Raw genomic sequence first — 20,820 nt, 5'->3', positions numbered from 1 at the left:
CAGTACCTTTACCTACTACTGTTCTTTCACTGGCACTTGTAAGTTCTTTAACCTTCCCAACTATAAGTATAATTTTAAATATAAAATTACCACATCCACGTTTACACTGTGGACCAGGGGCTCAGTGATGAAAAAAAATCCTAAATGGAAGTAAATATGGTTTCTTTTGTCTTCTAATTAATGAACAAACAGGACCTAAGTTGTCATTGTCACATGGATGCTTATCTTTCTTACCTTAGGGCATGTCTATATCCTTCAAGCTTTCTTCTTTTCAAAGGTAGAATGTGTAATGATAAGCATTGCTTCTTAAAATGTAACTGCTTTATTTCTTGTTCTTGTCCTTCCTACTTCTCTCCTCCCATACAGTGGAGCAGATTACTATGACTATGGCCACGGACTGAGTGAAGAAACGTACGACTCTTATGGTGAGTAGCTTTGAGCTGAATGACTATAGTAGTAGACTCCTGAAAAAATATAATCAAAGAAGAATTTCCATAAGGCAAGCTTCAGTTCTGCAGTGGATAACAGCTGTTCAGGGATTTCTGCACTGTCACAGGGCTCCTCATGTGGTTATTGAGAAAAATACTGAAGGAGGTTTCTGTGGTCTGTTAGCTAACATAGTCATGTGAAATTAAAATCAAAGAAATAAAAAAGTAAAATTAAATCATGCTGCAAGTACCCTTGTCATGTCATGTTCGATAAGATCTAAGGAAAAAAATGGGGCTGTAGGACCTGTTTTCAGGAGCTGTTTGCAGCTGAAAGCAAATGCTTCTAGTGTGGCACAGCTGGCATTGAAACTTGATACAAGGTAAGAATATGCTGAAGTTCTCAGCTGAATCAGGGCCTAATTGAGTGCATTTTAGACTTGTATGGTCTTTTTGTATGGGTTCATTTTCATGCGTCAGTCTTGTGAAATCAAGCAGGGAGTCATTATGTAAAGGTTATGAAAGTACTTTAGGTAGCTAATAGACGTGAGGGCAGTGGGTTACTCATATGGAGACAAAACAATGCGTAATGAAGCAAAAAACATATGCCAGTGGTAAAGATCACATTTTGTTTAAGCTAGAAGTGTGGTAGTGACAGGTATAATTAAAGAAATCTGTTACGGATTAGAAGCATAAAGCATGTTAAAAGGCACCTTTGCTCAAGGGATAAATGTTAAATCTCTGGCTAAAGATCAGAGAAATATAATCTAGATCACTCAGATCTCAAACATTTGAGGATTGTTAGTAACTAGTGTAAAAAGAGTTGTGACTCTGGGTAATGGATGCTTCAGTGGTTTTTAGAGCTCTACTTAAAATTTTCCATGGTGTATTTCTTGAACTCCACTTGGAAGTGCTTCCTGCTGAAAACTAAAGTGACCTCAACTAAGTTGTTGTGATAAATGCACGTAATACAGAAGTTTGGTCAATGTTGTCTGCTTAAACTAATTATTTTGCTTAAGGGGAAAGTCAGCTCATCAAAAGAGGAGGTCACTTGAAATTCCTCTGTCCCCCAGCACTTTCAGTTGGTGTTGATAGATATATAGCTTAAATCTTTATTTCAGCATTAAAATAAACTGTTTGCCATTATAAGCCTTATATGTCTAAGACTATTTCATGAATGCAAAATTGATGGGGGGAAAAAAATATATGAAACTGCTTAATGTAGATAGAGTTGACTGGGGAAAAATGTGGATTGCAATATTTAAGGTTGAAAATATGGATTTTTCATTGCTTTTGCATTTAAAATTGGTTTTCTATTTATCAAAGCACAGCCACTCAGAATATTAAGTAATGTATTTACTCAAGAGGAAGACTATAAATACCTTGAAGAATGATTATGGGTTACAGCCACTGAAGTTTTTGCACATACAAATAAATAGTTATACATTTTATTTCTTAACTAGCTGACCCTCAAGTACATCCTTAAATGCAGAGTTACATACTAATAATCACCCTTACAGTATGTAAAGAACATTAGGTACCTCAAACTAAAATTTATAAGACTGCATAGTGAGCAGATAGTTGCCTAGTGCTGGCCAGGAGGAAACACAGATTGTCAAGTAGTACCTGAAGTTTTCCTCCTCTGAGAAGCTCAGGTGCCAGTCCAGAGGATGTAGGAAGAATATCAGTATTTTTAGGATTCAGAGCCCTGAATAGCACCAAAATGAAAACTGATAAAAAGTAAGATGACTCTTTACTGGTTTGACCAATTGCTTGAAAAGGAGCAAGTATTCCCCTTAAACTGTAACCAAGACCGCTTTTTACATTTAAACAGTTCCTTGCAGTGGTGCTTAAAAGCTAGGATATTTTTAATTCTTACCCCTCAGCTTTTACTTTTTTTATTTTTAATTCTTACCCTGCAGCCTTTACTGCTAGGCTAGGGTTCTTCCTTGCTTAATATAAACCTTGCTTTCTGTGTGATGAAGAAGCACAAGAGGTTGCTTCTCATGTATGTTATTCTGTTATCAAATTCCTGTGGAACTTGCTGAGGTACAAGTTTAATTCTGTCAGCCTTACACCAAATTTGAACTTGTTCCTTTTACCTCCTAGGCAAATGTTCTGACCACCTAGATATGATGTATAACCTAGGCTCTGCAGGCAACCACCTATATTTTTAAAAATAAAGTAGCTAGGATGAGACTTCTATGAAGAGATTGTGAAATTGGACCCTTGACTTATGGGATTCTGGTCACCTAATTTCAGAAATCTGTTCTCTGAGCAAGTTACCTTTTCAAAGTACGGAAGTTCTTTGACTGTTGACTTTGATTTATTTTTTTAATGGACTAGAAAGACAAAGTGATGCCTACATTTGAGGTTACCATAATTTGGATTCCAGCCTTAGTTTCTGGATTGCATTGGGTTCACTTGGACACCTGTCTGCTTAGGGCAGGGCAGTTCTCCAGAAGTAGATATGGAAGCACATACACTGTTTTCAGGTGTGTTTGCTTTTTGGGTGGTTTTCTCTCAGGTGATACAGTACTCTGATTTGTGTTTACTTGATTAAAGTGTACCTAAGTACTGTTTCATTATACTCTGCATTTGGTCCTGTGTTTTCCCTCTTGTTGTAAATGCCTGGCACAGGAGGTCTGATTGTCATTTAAGACAATACTTTGCTACTTTTTGTTAATATTTATTACCACTAAAAGGTGGTAGGATTATAAAGTATTAAATATAGCACAAGTTTTTCACAAACTTACTTTGTTGTCAAAATTCAAACAAGCAATTTCCCTTGCCTTTTAACTTTTTTGTAATCTGCCTTCCTGTTTCTTGCATTTTCGAGGAAGTGTATGTTTACAGTCAAGTCGAATATTGCCTCTAGATTGTAAGAAGCCACAGGTGTTTGTAGTGATACTTGAGGCTTTTGGCTATTGGATTGCATATTTGAATTAAGCCTAGATTGATATTGATGCAAAGAAACTTATTTCTGAGGGTAGCTTATTTGCTTATACATAATTCATATCCTCCGTTCATTTCATCCTGGCATAATTATTTGTAGGTCTGCTACTATAGCTGCCATTTCTATGTATTTGCAACAGGCAGGTCCAGCTGAATGCCAGAGCCCTAAATATTTTTGCCATTAGCCTGTCACACTCCCTGCTGTTATGTGCTGAAAAAGCATTGTGGGATAGCTTGTATAGATGTGTTGTACCCAGATTTTTTGGTTCAAGTGTTAGACTTCACTTTGTACACCTTGGTTTCAGTAAATAAAATGTCACTAATTCACAATTAAATAAGGAAAAAATAAGGACAGCATCCGAGAACATTGGAAGGGGTCTAACTGTATTTTCTCTTCTTGTAGGGCAAGAAGAATGGACCAACTCACGACACAAGGCACCTTCTGCAAGGACAACAAAAGGAGTCTACAGAGACCAGCCATATGCCAGATACTGATTGTACTGTCTGATGTTGTGAAATATCCAATCTCCACCAGTCCTGTATACTGTTCAAAGTAATTTTTTCTATGAACAATCCCTTTTTATTAAATCAAAGCGCATAAAAATCTGAATGGATGGACTGAACTTAAAATATTTTGTTGAAAGAACAACCTGGACAGAAGGATATGTAAAACAAGAACTTTGTTATTTCCAAACTGTATTTGAAAAAATAGGTGATCAAAAAAATAACCTTTGATTAACTAGTGTTAAACAAAAAATAGGTTTACTAAATATGTTAGTCCATTCTTTTAACATAAGCGTAACCTTTTATTTTAAAGGTTTTCAACAATTTAGTTTTTAGTTCTTATTTTCAGCCATTTGCTAGATTTTCTCTTTGCAAACATGCGTAAAAAGGGAAGCAAATTACAAATGCAAATAATGTGGTATTTTGTAACTCAAGTCTTGAAATGTTCTGTAGTGTTAAGCAAAGTTTTACCCTTGCTTGATACTAAATAAACTTTTGAAAGAAAATCAGTGTGTGTGAGATTAATTTTATGCTTTATCTTATAATAAAACTTCATAAATAGTAGTAAACAGGGAGAAATGTTTAACAGTGATCAGCATAAAAGGCTCATATTAAACATTGCGCAACTTCTTTAAAAAAATGGTATAAACCTAAATATGTATATATATACTCACAGTAGATATAAATGCTGTTTAAAGTATCCAAATGGTATGGATCTGCTTGAGTGCCACATTAAATCAAAATATTTTTGTTAAAAATGGTTTAAAATAGCTAATGAATTTTCTGAAAAAGATGTGACTAGTTTTCATCTTGTTGAGCATTTTTTCACTAGTGCAACTTTGGAATTTTTATGAGAATTTTGGTACGTTAATGACCACCTCGCTCCGTGCTGGAAGCAATAAACACAAAGCTTTTAAAGACTTTCTGACTTGACTAATTGAGGTCGCTTTCGTCAGAGGCAGAGGATGTGTAACCCTTAAAACGGTCTTCATTTGCAAAGGTAAATAAATCAAATAAGATTTTAATCTCACTTAATTTATCTTAATATAACCAATAAAAACAGGGAGACTACAACTTAGAAAGTTTCATTTTAGAATGTAGGAAAGACTTTGAGGACACCTAAATTCTCATTTTAAAACGTTTAATTTGTATTAGTAATCTAAAAAGCCTTAGCTTAGCTAGAGTAAATTTGGACAAACTATTCCCTATTAAACAACTGTAAAACCTCATAACCAATAGTTTGTAATATATTATTTTTCCATAAATTCTAGTAACTTAAACATTACAAATGTTATCTAAAGCTTTTTGTTAATCATTAAGCTTCTATTAATTATAGTTTGATTTACATTGTTTTCTTTAGTTTTTATTTGAAAGTCTTTGAAATTTAGTAAAAATACCTTTTTCTCTTGTCAGGAAACCCACCTCCTTGGACAGCCAAGAGAACAAAAACCTTAATCTTCTGATGCTTTGGTAGGTATCTTTACTCATCTGTGAAATTATTACATAAATAATGGAGCTGTTGATCAGGTCCTTAATTCTTTATACACGAGGTTTTAATTTACGTAACGATTACAGGTACTGAGCTGGAGGCCTCAAAAATCACTGGCTATATTCAATCCTGGTGGGAAAAGTCATAGTTTTAAACTATCATTAAACAGGATATTAAACTGTCCCAGTGTGTGGACACTGTCCTCTGGCTGTTTGTTTATTGAAAGTTATACAATAGCTTTGACAACATTTCAACCAATTAAGTATTTCATTGGATGGAGGAAGGTAAAAGAAAATGAATGTAATGTTATGCTAGTAGTGTTCAAATGGGAATTAAAACTCTAATCTGGTCAGCAAACATGTCTAATATGGCTTTCTAAGACTGAAGAAAGCATTTTGTAGAATAATTTTCTGTGTCAAGCGTTTCTGCACAAGGAGCGGACTGATTTTTGGCACAAATGAAGAACAAGTCCATTGAGAAACATTAGCTGAAGAATAGCTAGCTCTACTGTTTCTGGTGAATTCAATATATAAAGTAAGAAATAATTTAACTGTATTTGTGCTCAGATTGTGTATATTTTAAATAGAACAGATTTTTTTCTTTATTTCCTACTTGGAATGGTAATTCTTCCTGCTAACCTCATGATCTCAGTGCCTTTAGTTGACATGACTTAGATGAATAGAGCTCTATACTTTGAAATATTGCATATGTTGCACTGCCTCTGTGTACCACAGTAAATTTAAGAGACTGCTGTCACAGGCTAAAGGAACTTTTTGTACATACAAAATGGCATTAGAACAATTTTGAGTATTTTAAAGATTTAAAGCAAAGAACCTTTTTAAGGTTAAGAGAGCTTGGAGAAGATTTCTGCCCTCTGGGGCTCAAAGGGTGAAGATTCAATACCAGCTGCTAGAACTGCTATGGCAAAACTGAGTATATAAGTATCTTTTAAAAATATTTATGATGGAATTGGCCAAATCTGTATTTCTGTTCACATCTTAAATCATATGAGTTACATAAGTCATAACAAGTTTTCATTTGCAAATAGGAAGTTTTGTATTAACCGTATACGGTGAAACTTCATGGGTTGAAACTAAAATATCTAGTAGCAAGGATGGCTAGTAGACAAATAAGTGAATCATAACTGAATTCAACCTTCTGTAATATTTATCCAACTCTCTTTTTTATGCCATCTTTCCTTAGTGTCTCCTATATGGAGGATGAAGGTATCAGCATGCATTTGTGCCACTTCTCTGCTACTCTGCCTTGAAGTCCTATAAACCCTTAAATTGTTTCAGGTTCCCTTTGGCGGGGGGGGAAAGTGTGTCCCTGTCAAATGACGCAGAGGCTGTTTGGGTGCACCATTGTGTGACAAGGTGTCACATGACTGGATGTTGCAGGTCACATGAGTAAATTAAAATTCCGCTCCTGACTAAGCGTACCCATCCTATGGTCAGAAGTGATTGCTTTGGTCATGTACCAGATGTACATCTGACAAGATGGAGTATTCTGTGGCCATATGGTGCTCCTGTTGAGTAGCTGTGGCCCACCTTGATGGAAAAGTTAACCATTTGAGTCCAATTTTATTTGTTTTTTTAATAAGTTGCAAGATCTAAATTTGATACATCTAAGAAAGTCTGCATATATTGAGCATAATAGTGGTATGAATTTTAAATCCATTAAGTCTTCCTTCTTCCACTGCTCTACATTGATACATCTTATTTCTCCTAAGAAAATGTGTTTTCATGCGTCTTAAAAAAAAGGTTATATCAATTCTCATGTCCTATACATGTGTACAATAAACTACATCAGTTCAAACAGCTGGTATTAGATATTCTTAGAAACTATGTATTTGCAGTACAAAACTTCTCGACAGTTCCTGAAATAACATGCACTAGCATTGTGTTCTGCTACTGCATTTCTGTTTTGTGGTTTTTTTTCCTTTGGAGTAATCTCTGAAATGAAATCCATTAGATTTTGAACAGAGGGAAAAATAATCTAAAAAGGTCTCTAAATTTAAAAAAAAAAAATCCATGTAGAAGGCAGCCTTTCTTTTGTTGTGACAAACTAACCTGGAAGTGTTTATCTGTTCTAGTAGGGTTTTGTATTCTGATACTGGGCGATTGCTGTATCTGACTGGTCAAACAAGTAATGTTAATGATTATAATTAATCATATAATTAATTTGCCTTCATTGAACCTTTTTATCACCTTTGCACTGAATTTCAATGATAGCAGTTTCTGCAATGGTTTCCATAAATCTACATACATTTATTATATGCATAACTGCCTGATCCCACTGCTTATAATCGGACAGTCTTCAGAGAATTCATAGTCGCTGGTCTCAGGATGTATACAAATAAATTATATTTTACTCTTTTTCAGGAACTTCTGCCATGTTAATTCCGGACTGCTTAGAGCATTGTACTTATCCGTGTGCCTAGACAACGAGACAGGCTATGGAGTATGAAAATTCTGTTCAGTATTTCTTGTATTAAAGCCTTAAAGTGTATAACCGCATACACTTTTTAAAATAATTGTATATTTAAACTCTTAATTGTTTAGTGATGCAACAATGTTTTATCTGGAGCTCAATAAAGAATTTTCATCTAAGTTCCTGTTACAAAGCAATAATGCAACCTCATGTTCCTTTAGTGACTCTTTTTAGCCTTACGCAGCAAGTGTAAGAGAGTGTGTGAAGTCTCATGACTAGAATTTAAATGCTTTTGGAAATAGCTTGTCTAATGTATGAACAACATGGATAAGTTAAAATGAAGATTGGTGTTCTATGCTGAAGCTTTTCTTAATAGCTAACTGTAAACAGGTCTACTCAAAACAAGACTCTTGGGTAGAAATGATACTCCAACTTCCATTTCCTTCAGAAACTTGTATAACATGAAGGTGTTTTAATCCCTGTCAATTATACTATGCTGCTTATTCTCTTTCACTTGGTGTTTGATGCATAGAAATGTTTTCTCTAATACACAGTCACAGGTTTTCTAGTAGTAGTCTTGGATGAGGCTTTTACGCCTTGATAAATCTTGTATCGAACAGTCATGTTTCCTCAGTGCTTTCTGTTTTATATTAATTGTGATTGTGATAATTTGTAACAGAAATAAAATTCTGATAATTTAGTTGTGTGTTCTTTTTTCTAAATACTGCTTGCAAAGTATGAGTGTCCCATTCCTCAGTTATGTTTCCATCAGATGCATTTTTCTTCAATTAATCTCAAATTCATCCAAAGAAAAGCATAATTTGGGTCTGTCTTGTTTATTTTATTTTGAAAATAAGCAATATCACTTAATAGCTTCACACCAAATGCCTCCTCTTCAACATGTATTCATAACTTCTAATACCATATACTGACTATTGAAGAATGGCTTTGAAATTTATGGGGATCTGGAGAAAATTAAGATTTCTTATTAAACCTGGCACTGATCAAAGTGTCTTGAGTAAGATATTGTTTTTAATAGATGAAAAAAAACTTTGACAGTGTTAAAAAAAAGTCTGTATTTTTAATCTTCAAATATTTAAAGTGATTTTTATCAGTTAATCTCACAATCTGGAAAGATTTTCCCTGCCATCATTTCTCACTGTACTACAACTGCATTTCTGCAACGCTTTCCACAGCAAGCAATAGTAATTATTTAAATAAGTAAAAGCAAACTCAAAAAACCTTTGAATAAGTGCAAGACATGCATAATAATGATTTCCTTCAGACTGACTGGCAGGAACCTCTGGTGTGGAACAGCACCTAACATTTTGAATGCTAGCCAGGTATAAAAATTGTATATAGATACTGTGGGGGGAATTTAGATAAGCAGAATGCAATTTCAGTTGCTGTAATTTGGACCGGACACCAGGATTGCCAACACAATCTCATTTGAGGAGTGCTATGAACTATTTGAGGAGTGAAATATCAAACCTTCCACTCCAGAGTCATGAACAACAGAGCTTCTTAATGTCAATGCTAAAATATTTTGCTAGTATGACTTATTTTAATATGTGACTATCAAAGCTATCTAGCAAATCCAGTAATTTTTCAGAGATCTTGTCCTGAGTGGCCTAACACAGGAACTGTTAGGGTCCAGTCAAAGTGTGTTGACTGCAGACTATCCAGCTGTTTCTCTTGGAAGTACTTTGCTTGATTTCACTGAAAACTTAAGGACTGGCTGTTTCTGTGCTTTGAAGCCTGGACTTCATTTCTGCTGGTTTTTATTATCACTAAGTAGAGATTTATGTATTTCTTGTGATTGTGGTTTGAGTGAAATCTGGGTCTCATGGGAATAGTTTTGTCATTCACTTCAAGAAACCACATATACATGTGCATCCTGCCTGTGCTGTCACTGATGACTTTAACCTACACTGTGGGACAGTCCTGATGCTCTGTTCTGTGATACCGGTTCTACATGACATTGTGTTACCTAAAGGTTTTGAGCAAGAACATGAGCCTGCTGCTTCAAATGAATTGCCCAGTCTGCATTAGAGTCTTTCCAATAGTGTTTATCCTGTGGTGGGGATGTCCCCACATTTACGTACATAATAAACATATGAAATAATATTCTATGACTGTATGAATTAGAACAAACCTTGAGGTCGTACGTCTTTCTAAATGATGTTGCAGAGCATACTTTTCAAGTTGGAACTTCATCCTTCTGGGCAAAGGAACTGAAAATTTAAAGATCAAAATGCAAAGTTAAACTTAAATATATTTAATGATTGGTGATAAATAGGATCAAATCTGCTCTTGAGTGGTTCTGCTGCCATGTCTCCACACAGAACTTTGCAGTCTTTTTCAGCTATTTTAGCATTATCATTGGATTTTTGTAATAGGTTCACAATTGTGTGCTAAAAGGCCCAACTTCTACTAGAACTTCCAGGCTACCAATGTCCAAGAACCTCAGTACTGTTGCAGCTGAGTAAATGCACACCAAGAATCAGAATATCTTTGACTAAGTTTATGAAAAAGATTAATTGGATGAAGAGGCTGAGAATTATTTTCACGTGCTCAGCAATTTTCTCCAAGACAGCTACATTTGTTTAATGGGGAGAAAAACTCCTTTAGTAATGGGAATTATTGAAGGTATTTAGTGTTAAAGCACATATTGCTAAGATGATAAATGTTTGTGCAGCCTCAGATACTTCAATGAGTTTGCAGTGCATTGACCCTTGTCTTCAGGCAGGCTTTCTCTATGATTGCAAGTCAAGAGAACATCTCTGCCAAACTTGGATTTTAATGCTTAGAAACTCTAGCCGAGGGCAGAAATAAAGCTGCTTTGCTGTGTAGTTCTTTTTTAGGTTCCTCAGTGGGAAAGTATTAAGAAAGCATGAAGTGTCGACATTCCTAAAAATAGCAAATTAGGGAACAGGCTTAATGGAAACTTCCACTTTTCAGTCCAAGATGTACTTGAAAATTATGAAATTAAAATAATTTAAATTTAATAAAGTTTTATGACAAAATTTCTCAGGAATCTTTATATCTAGTAATCAAAATAACTCGTGCTCTTTCAAGATAGAAAGCTACTGAGCTAGAATTCCTGACTAAACAAGGTTCTGCTCTTATTACCCTGAGAGAAATCAAATGTAAGTCAGTCCTTAGAGTTGAGTTTCTGCTTTTGCAAAGCTAAACACTTATCCAGCTCGTCATGCCTAGAACCATTTGATAGAACATAGCCTAAATGATCTTTATATTCTTACTGAAATTTAGAATCAAGAAAGAATATTTTCACCTGAAGTGAAATGCTGGCCCCTTTGTGAAAATAAAGGGAAGTGGTGTGGTTTTTTTTTTTTACTGACCTCCATAGACTGATGTCTTTTTTTTTTCCTCCCTCTTATGCAAAACATGGTGAACTGCTCCAAATGCTTACTCAAGCAGCAACCTATGAACTCAATAGTTCATTGTCTTCTATGGCAAAAGAGTAAGTGGTAACTTGTGCTATTGCTGTTGATCTGTTTGTGAAAGATCCTAATGCCCTAAACATCTCATGAAGATGAAACACCTTATTCGTTTGATAAATTGCCTTGTTTCTTCATTCTTCTATCAAGAGTTGGGTTTTCTTAATGTGGAGGTAGCTGTTTCTTGTGTGTTTCTTACTGAGAGAAAATAGGCAGACTCCATCTCTCAGAATTCACTACTCTTAAGGGTATATTAAAAAACAAGGAAAATACATTTGTCTCTAAGATCATTCTTCTGATACTGCAATTACCAGTTCAAAAATCCATGGATGAAGATGCTCTTGCTTCAGATAGTAAGACTGCTACAGTATTACACTGCTAAACATACATTCACGGACTTTGGGCTTTTACTAAATCATTTTGCAATGTTGATATCAATATAAATACATACTGTTTTAAAAATTCAGTAGACCTTTCAAGATAGTTAATTACAGGCTTGAAAGCAAATGAGAAGACCAAGTATAAACTATGGTGAATGCTGCCTATATGCATATTGGAAATCATCTGACTAATGATGATCAGAATATCCACATGTGAAAATGAACCTTATTCTGTTCAGTTTCACTTTTTTATAGCACTTGAGGCTCTAACTTGAAATGGTTTGAATAGAAAATACCCTTAGATATTTAGAATATTCCAGTGATGATTTTCTCATACAGCATATTAATAAGAAAAGTGTGTGTGTTTTTTTTTCATTATTCACTTGAAGAGTGTATTATTGTTACATCAGAAATAGTCCCTCTAAGACTGACAGAATTAAGGAAGTGTAAGTCAAGAAAATAGAGATGATCCTCAGGCAGTTACTCCTCTTGAAAGAACTGCGGGATAAATACGTAAGGGATTGTGGTACAGTTTTGTGGTATGTATTATAGTGGTGATCATGAGTTGCATTTACTTTTATTACACTTGTTACAGATTTGAGGAAACGAAAATGGAAAAAATAATGTAAGCATATTACACAATGGGAAACTGGATGGGGGGTGGGGAAGATAGGTTGCTAAAAAGCAATCTAAATACTAAAAGCCATTTTGGATTTCACATTCTGGAATGGAAGCAGAAAGCCTCTATATTCTGGAGCATATCTTCCCTGAGCTAGCTTGGGAAGCCATGCAATAGCTACTAATCTTTAAAATGCAATTTTTTGGCATAGACTATTCCAACAGTTATTCCCTGGAGTTCACTCTTGATTTAGACATACTTGATGTTAGGAAGTTGAAGTGATGCATCCTAGGTCAGAGGGGTAAGAGATACATAGGTCATAGGCATGGTCTATGATAACTACTATTTTTTTTTCTATCTGTATCTAGCTAGTCTGGTATTGGAATCCCTCACATAGTAGGAATAACTTCATTAATTTTTGGTGATATCCTTCAAAGGTATAAGCAGATAACTTTTGTAAATGCCACAATCAATACCCCTTTCAAAGGTCACTTTCTGTACTCCTGAATAATATTTATATGCATGTGTACATAATTTAGCATATTTGGTAAGGGCTCTTCAGAAGAATAATTCAAAGGACAGAAGATGATATCTTACTGTGAGAGACTTAAAAAGCTTGATTATGGTTTATAATTGCTTGCACAGGGAGAAAATAACAAGTACTAAATGACTCTCATCTAGTAGTGAAAAAAAATAAGAACTAATGCTGAGTGTAAAAGCCCTGCAGTTTTAAATGAGAAATTAGGCTCAAATGAGTGATTAACCACAGTAGCAAGCTACATACAGAAGAATGGGCTTCTGCTGGTTTTCCTACATACCAGACTAGATTGAATGATCTAATAACCGTGTCTGAACTTGAAAGTCATGGATCCATGATTGTTGTATAATAATTCTAACCATCACAAGAAAGCACTTTTTTTCCTGATTTGCAGGTCAGTAATCTGTGAGGATTAAGATGATCAAAATACCTTTTATTAACAAGGATGAGTTCTCCATTTCTGTGTCTATATTATATATAATGCATGTCTTAGTGCCTTTACAAACAGTGAAAGCAATGGTAAGTCGATATTTGCTGGTGCTAACATACTAACACAACTCTTGTTCCTCATGCAAGCAACATTTAGAAATCTTGTATATTGCTGTGGTTAATTTGCAAATTCTGCTTTTTGAAAAACAGCATCTACTTATTAAGTTAACAGAAGTCTCTAAATTTTGTTAAAGAAAGAGGCTGGATTTTTCAGTTCTGATTTATGTGTCTACAACTCAGATGACAAACTCTTCACTGGTTGCCCAGGGTCCCCTTGTAGGCAACCAAGAGAAACAAGCTTAAAGGATAACTCATCTTTTTGAGAGAGCAGTACATTGAGATCAGGTGACTCACCCTCTGAAAGCACCAGGCTCTTCCCCCTTGACTCACGTGGGTGATTGAACTTATTTGGATGTTTAAACCTTAGATGTCTGAAGCGAAGCATGATGAATCCCGCTCAGATTTCTGTTCCAAATCCAGCTTTGTTACCTTGAAAACAGCAGCAATTGATGGGGTCTGGAAATAAATAGATACTTGGAGAAAATCACTGAAGACAACTCTCATAGCAATGTGTGTAGATGATGTGGTTTGCTACACAGTATAGAGGGGACTATTCCAAATAGGTAGGAGTAGGTGAGAGGATGTGTATGTAACCATGTTTGTTACCTGCTGTCTGTCTGTCCTTCTCTCTGTCCTTCCTTCTGCAAAAGTTCTATGCTCTGCTGCTTGTAAGCAGAAAAGAAAGGCAGACACTCTTTTGATGGCTTCTGCTCCAAACGTTTCTGTGACATAGCCTTCTTAGCTTATGTGTTTATCAGGATGTTTTCACACTCAATGTTTGTTTCCAGAGCCTTCTATTAAACATGGCTACATGTTTTTGTTTGTTCGTAAGCATCTTAAATCTAAGGATTAGCTAGAATATTGGCTGAGAGGACTTGTACAAGAGGGATTTTACGGTTATGCTATAAATGTTAGTTGCTGCTTAAAGGAAAGTTTTACATGGGATTGGCTGAAGGAAAGTCTAGAGACTAAAAAAAGCAGTTGAATTTCTATGCATAAATACTTAGAACAATAGGAAGTAAAAGATTTCCTATTTCAGTCTAGTGTCTAAAATATTAGTATCCAGCCCCCACTAATAACCATTAGATGCTACACAGAAGGAAAATAAAAACCTCCAGTGTACTTATCCAGTTATCCGGAGCTGTATAAATAAGATTATCTCTCCTTTGGAATATCTGCAGGAAATCTTTTAACTGGGAAGCATAAAATATGCAATGCTTCTGCTAATGGAAATCTAAGACTTCATACTTCTGTGGTTCTTAACATTTAAGGAATTCACTAACTTTCAAACACTGTTAAGGAAGAGGTGATACAGGTAGATCATTTTGCACTATACAGAAGAAGAGCCAAAACAAGCCTGAAATTTATCATTGGTGCAATATTCTTCAGAAACTCAAATTTTCCCAGAAAAAAAAAAAAACACATTGGTTTGCAGGAAAACATGTATTGGGAACAGAGTTACTATTTCATTTTAAAATAAATTCTTTCAAAACTTTTTTTAAAAGATGTATATTTTTAAAGGATGACTTTCTCTCGGGACATGCCTAGTGTTGTTAGGCCACTCAAAAGACATGAGAAAATCGGCTGGGAAGGAAAACACCAAAAAAAAGTAGAAACAAGAATAGCGGAACACTGACACAGAACTTTCAAACTGTAGTTCTCTGTATTAATATAGTCCTGGGCAACCTGCTCTAGGTGGCCCTGCTTGAGCAGGGGGGGTGGATAAGGTGACCTCAAGAGGTCCCTTCCAACCTCAACCATTCTGTGATTCTGTAACTTAGTAATGCCACTGTGACAGAGGTCTACCTGAATAGAAGCCTTGTCCTGCAACGTTAACTGTGTTTCCATCCCCCTTCCTCTCCCCCCCTCCCCCCCCACCCCCACTGGTCTCTGCAGGTGTACATATGGTGCACTCCATCCTGTTGTCCAGTATTGGCTCCTGTATAGATCCCTGAGGCATGCTGTGAGGAACTGGCTGCCACCAAATCTTCAAACCAGTGACCACTACCCTTGGAGTCCAGTTGTCCAGCTCTTTTTTTTAATACAGCCTAGTTTTCCAGTCACCCTGGAGTCCATCCAGCCACTCCTTGTATATCCAGATTGACTATAAGTTTGCCACGCTTGTCAAAGTACGTGACATTGACCGCTCTCTCCAGGTCTACCATGCCAGTCACCACAGAAGGCAACCACGTTGATCAGGCGTGACCTGCCCTTGGTAAATTCATGTTGGCTGTTCCTAGTTACCTTCTTGTCCTTCACATGCATGGAAATGTGCTTCTGAGTGGATTTGCTCCATAACCTTCTCAGAGACCAAGATTAGGCCAACCAGCCTGTAGTTCCCCAGATCCTCATTCTTGATGATGGACATGACATCCAGGCATCAAGAACATGATTTTTTTGCTTTATATTTGTTTTTATATATGTCACGGGGGGGTAGGGGGAAGTGGGATGAATCTTCCCCCAAATCTTCCTGTGTTCTTCATTACCTAGTACGCTGGACTCAGCTTTTACCCAACTGAAAGTAGTTGAGAGGAACCTAAAACTACAGAGGTCCTTCTTCCTTTCCCTTATGTAAAAATGCATGAAAAGGAAGTTAAAAGTATGCTACACGCTTTCTTGTTGTTACTTTTTCTTCTTATGTCGGTCATGGTAAAAGAAAGGTGTTTGTGCATCCTTTTTTCTCCCTCAGCCAACAGGCCTTGGGACCATTACAACAGTTTTGTTTAGTGCAGTCTTGAAGGATGCTGTAACCATCTGCGGGCTTTTCCAAGGTACTTGCAGTGTCAGGGAGTGTAAATCCCTCCACTGTATATTGAGGCTTACGTGTTTCAGGTATTTTGGACCCACATAATGTGATCTTAAGCCTGGACTGTAGTTGTTCTAGGTTCCTTTATAGAGAGCTGTGATAGAAAGCCATGGAAGAAAGGGAGAGACAGGTGTGCCAGGTATGATTGGGCTAGCCTGAGGAACATGAGAGCACTCTTCTCCTATGCTAGAAGCCTCATTTGGTTGCCTGAGGTTAGCTGACACCTCCTTGCTGACCCACATGAACTGCTTTTGAAATAATTGCAGTTGTTAATATAGTAATAGAATTAATTTAGTAATAAATAAACACACTAAAGATGAAGTCTTTTCTTCCTCCTCTGTCTTCTCTCTTGTGCAAACACAGACTGTAAGTGAGCTGATTATGAATAAGTTCCCGACGATCAGCGTATGTTAGCAGGAAAGAGTTGACTTCCTTATGCTACCCCACCAGACCCGTTATTGTCATTCACTGACGATACCCTGTTCTGCTAATTCAAGTGGAGGATTGTGTAAATGGGAATGCTGTTAATCAGATAGATAGTGCTTGAGAAACAGTGCTCCTTATTAATCATCCCTGCAGATCTTTTGTTCTACTACAGGTACATGTAGAGAGCAGGCAACATTTTCAATTATATGCAGGCATTTGTTTTTCAAAGACTTTCTCGGTATTAAAAAAACCACCACCACAAAAAACTAGCGAACCACAATTTATTATTTACTTTCTTTTGAGTACCTGCAGCATTTCACATTTAGTGGGCAGAACACAACACTGCATTAGTTCTGTGAATGTATTGTTCCTACTAGCTCTGTGTAACAGGCTTTAAAATTTAAAAAGCCTCAGCTCTATTTTAGGACAGGCCTCCTGATCCATCTGTATCTTTCAAAAGAACAATAGTCAGAATTTTAAGTACCTGGCCTTAATATATTATAGTTTGATTAGGATGGAGCAAGCCTTAAAAGATTTACAGCTTTGATTTAGGCAGCTACTCGCCCAAGTACAAGCCACCAGTCTTGAAGCAAATAGAGTTCAGAATTTTGCCATTAGGGTCATATTTGCAAATCAGGGCTTCTGTATTTATCCAAAAAAAGGAAATCTCTTAAGCTCATGGGTGGAGATAAAGATGGGGAGTTCACTGTGATGGGTTGACCTTGGCTGGCCACCAGGTGCCCACCAAGCCGCTCTATCACTCCACCTCTTCAACTGGACAGGGGGAGAAAGTACAACAAAACGCTCGTGGGTCGAGATGAGGACAGGGAGATTCACTCAGCAATTACCATCACAGGCAAAACAGACTCGACTTGGGGAAATTAATTTAATGTCTTGCCAATCAAAATCAGAGTAGGATAATGAGAAACAAGAACAAATCTAAAAACACCTTCCCCCCATCCCTCCCTTCCTCCCGGGCTCAACTTCACTCCCAACTTCTCTACCTCCTCCCCCGAGCAGCGCAGGGGGATGGGGAATGGGGGTTGTGGTTGGTTCATCACACATTGTCTTTGCTGCTCCTTCCTCCTCACTCTCTTCCCCTGCTCCGGCACGGGGTGCCACCCACAGGAGACAGTCCTTCTGTGAAGGAAGCAGTGACCCCGTGAACATCCACCTGCTCCGGCGTGGGGTCCTCCACGGGCTGCAGGTGGATATCTGCTCCACTGTTAACCTCCACGGGCTGCAGGGGGACAGCCTGCCTCACCGTGGTCTTCCCCACAGGCTGCAGGGGAATCTCTGCTCCGGCACCTGGAGCACCTCCTCCCCCTCCTTCTTCACTGACCTTGGTGTCTGCAGAGTTGTTTCTCTCACGTCTTCTCACTCCTCTCTTCTGGCTGCTGTTGCGCAACAGTTTTTTCCCCTTAAATATGTTATCACAGAGGCACTACCACCGTCGCTGATGGGCTCAGCTTTGGCCAGCAGCGGGTCCGTCTTGGATCTGGCTGGCATTGGCTCTATTGGACATGGGGGAAGCTTCTAGCAGCTTCTCACAGAAGCCACTCCTGTAGCCTCCCCACTACCCAAACCTTGCCACATAAACACAATACGAGCATTCATCAATTATCATCACAGGCAGAACAAACTTGACTTGAGGAAAATGAATTTAATTTATAGTCAATTAAAATAGATCCAGGGGTGAGAAAAAAGACAAATGAAAACAACACCTTCTCTCCACCCTCTTTCCCCCAGTCCCAGCTTCACCCCTTCACTCCCGACTCCTCTCCCCCGAGGGGCGCAGGGGGTGGGGATGGGGGTTGCGCTCCGTCCATCCCAGCCCCTCTCGGCCGCTCCTCCCTCCTCACACGTCTCCCTGCTCCAGCGCGGGCCCTGCCCCGGGCTGCAGTCCTTCAGGGACAACCTGCTCCCGCCTGGGCTCTCCACGGCCGCAGCTCCTGCAGGAAAGATCCCCCTGCTGCGGCGTGGGGCCCTCCCCGGGCTGCAGGGTGGGTCTCTGCTCCAGCGGGCTCTCTCCAGGGCTGCAGGGGATCCCTGCTCCGGGCCTGCAGCACCTCCTGCCCTCCTCCTCCTCCTCCTCCTCCGCCCTCGGGCTCCCTCTGCTGCTGCTCCCTCCTTGCCTTCCTCCTCCTCTGCCTGTGCCGCCTTTGGCCCTTGCTGAAACCTGGTTTCCCCCAGGCGCCCCCAGCTTGGCTGAGGGGCTGGGCTGTGTCCTGCGGTGGGGTCGTTGGAGCCGGCTGGGACCGGCTGGAACCGGCTGTGTCCGGCATGGGCAGCCCTGGCCTCTCCTCACAGAGGCTGCCCTGCAGCTCCCCTGCCAGCACATAGGCATGGTCACCCTGTAGATCACCTTAAACATATTTATGGTAGTCTCAGTCTTTCATTATCAGTTTTTGAATGATTTTCATTTTGTAACCTACAGTAGATAAGATCTGTCCATTTCCAACATGGCAGAAAAAGTCAGGAGCAGGAGTCCCGCGGCCTTCGGTGTAACTGTCTCCTGCTGGCCCTACGAATGCCCTGCCTGAGGGGCCATGTATTATTTCTCAGTCCTCTGCAATAACTCTCTGAAATTATTTCTGATCACGAGTTCTTTTTACTTACCAGCATGCTGTGCTCCAGGATCAATACTGTATTGTTACGGTACTGCTATGGTCATGCATAACGCTATGCTGCAATAATATCCTGGGGATTAAATAAACTGAAAAAAAATGTAAGGGGTATTGACCTCTCTAGATGAGGTTTGTTTGGATAAGTCCCCTGCTCCCATCTCATGTACCGATGTCTGATTAAGATATCTAAGCATTACTTATCACGCAAAGCTAGAGATGGGTAGTTTGAATGCCTCAGTACTTAGGGCTGCCAGACCTTGGGTCCATATACAGTGGATGAGAGGAGCAGGTCTGACTCCTGCGTTGTTACAGATGGTGGTTTTGTTGTTGGTACAGATCAGGCCTCCAGTGGGACTTAAAAGCTTCTGTTTAACTGTGTCTAAATCCTTCACTTAATCCTGAATTTTGCATATGAAGGCCACCTCTTGCTCTCCTGAAGAGGCCATAGGTTAGTAGCAGGGTGGCATACTCCTACCATCCAAGCAGGTCATGCAAAGGCTAGTCTGTGCAAAACAGGCATCTCTTTGATGACTTAAAACCTATGGAAGGTAGTAACAGATCACCAGCCTCCTGTTTATAGCAGCAATTTGTGAGCTTCACAAGAACTGCTTAGGTATTCCTTCTTTGGATGCCTTTTACATTTACCAATGCTTTAATCAGGTGTAGCAAAATTCCTTTATGGGCAAACCCATCACCACCTCCTAAGTCTCTGGCGAAGCTGGTTATTTGTCTCTTAGATTTCCAGCAACTGCATTAATTTTTCACCGTGCACTTCCCCCTTTGAGAAGCAAGTGAACCACATTGCTAAGTCTTCTAACGTTCATCCAGAGCCAGGTATTTATTATCTCAGCTCAGGTCCCCGTTGACTCCGTGGGTTGCATAGCTTTTGATTCATATTTGGATTGCTGCCTTTCCTGTTTTCTGTTTTCTTAGTTTCTTTTTTTTTCCTTTTTTTTTTACCCTTTTTGGCAGGAGGCCAAGTTATTAGTACCAGCAAACTCAGTCTGTAACCAAATGTTGCTGCTGAATGAAAATGTATCTGCCGTTATGAGACTCAAACAGCACTCGCAGCAGCGGTATCAGAGCAAAGGGCCCTATGAGGTGGTGGTTACCAGGCTTCAAATAAGATATCAAACTTAAAGCTTTGCCACATAGGGGTGTTTAAAGGCCCTGTGGTACAAGCAGCCTAATTCCCATCTCCGTCCCAGTAATCTGAAAGGGTAATGACTGCACAGTTTGTCTAGCAAAGTTCCTGATGCCGCTGTGCTTTCACGTGCGATTTTTCCTTTCCTGTCAAGTTCCTGTGTGGCGTAGCTATGTGGTGTTACACAGCTGCTTCTCTTTACCCCAGAGATAGCTGCATTTCAGCAGAAGACAGAGCAATTGCTGTTCTTCAAGCATGTGAAATTCCCTGCGAGTAAAGAGCTCCTGATCTTCTGCTTTATTTGACTTTAAAATCTTTTCCAGACATCTGCAGATTTAAGAGCCATGGTTTGGATATTGGTAGGGATGCGTCCTTAAATTATTATATCCCTGCAAAGGACTAGTTCTTTTCACCTCCCCCCACCCAGAAAAATAATTTAGTGATCTCTTCGAGAAGAGACAGAC

The 20,820-nt window shown here is 38.5% G+C and overlaps 1 protein-coding gene across 3 annotated transcripts in view; it reads left to right on the top strand.

The window, feature by feature from the left end:
* Positions 1 to 7,885, top strand: part of KHDRBS3 (KH RNA binding domain containing, signal transduction associated 3) — a 96,969-nt gene extending 89,084 nt beyond the window's left edge. For 2 of the 3 annotated variants that reach the window (XM_050891815.1, XM_050891814.1), the window contains 2 exons: positions 367 to 425; positions 3,784 to 4,338. In XM_050891815.1, coding sequence (XP_050747772.1) covers positions 367 to 425; positions 3,784 to 3,875 — 151 coding nt within the window. In that variant the 3' untranslated portion in view covers positions 3,876 to 4,338. Of the gene's footprint in view, positions 1 to 366; positions 426 to 3,783; positions 4,339 to 5,297; positions 5,355 to 7,757 lie in introns of those variants that run through there. The other variant, XR_007766051.1, reaches the window with a different exon arrangement.
* The last annotated feature ends 12,935 nt before the right edge of the window (positions 7,886 to 20,820 follow it).

This window comes from Gymnogyps californianus, chromosome 2 (genome assembly GCF_018139145.2).
Source record: "Gymnogyps californianus isolate 813 chromosome 2, ASM1813914v2, whole genome shotgun sequence".
NCBI lineage: Eukaryota > Metazoa > Chordata > Aves > Accipitriformes > Cathartidae > Gymnogyps > Gymnogyps californianus.
Note: the sequence above shows the minus strand (reverse complement) of the source record. Positions and strands in the feature narration are given on the sequence as shown.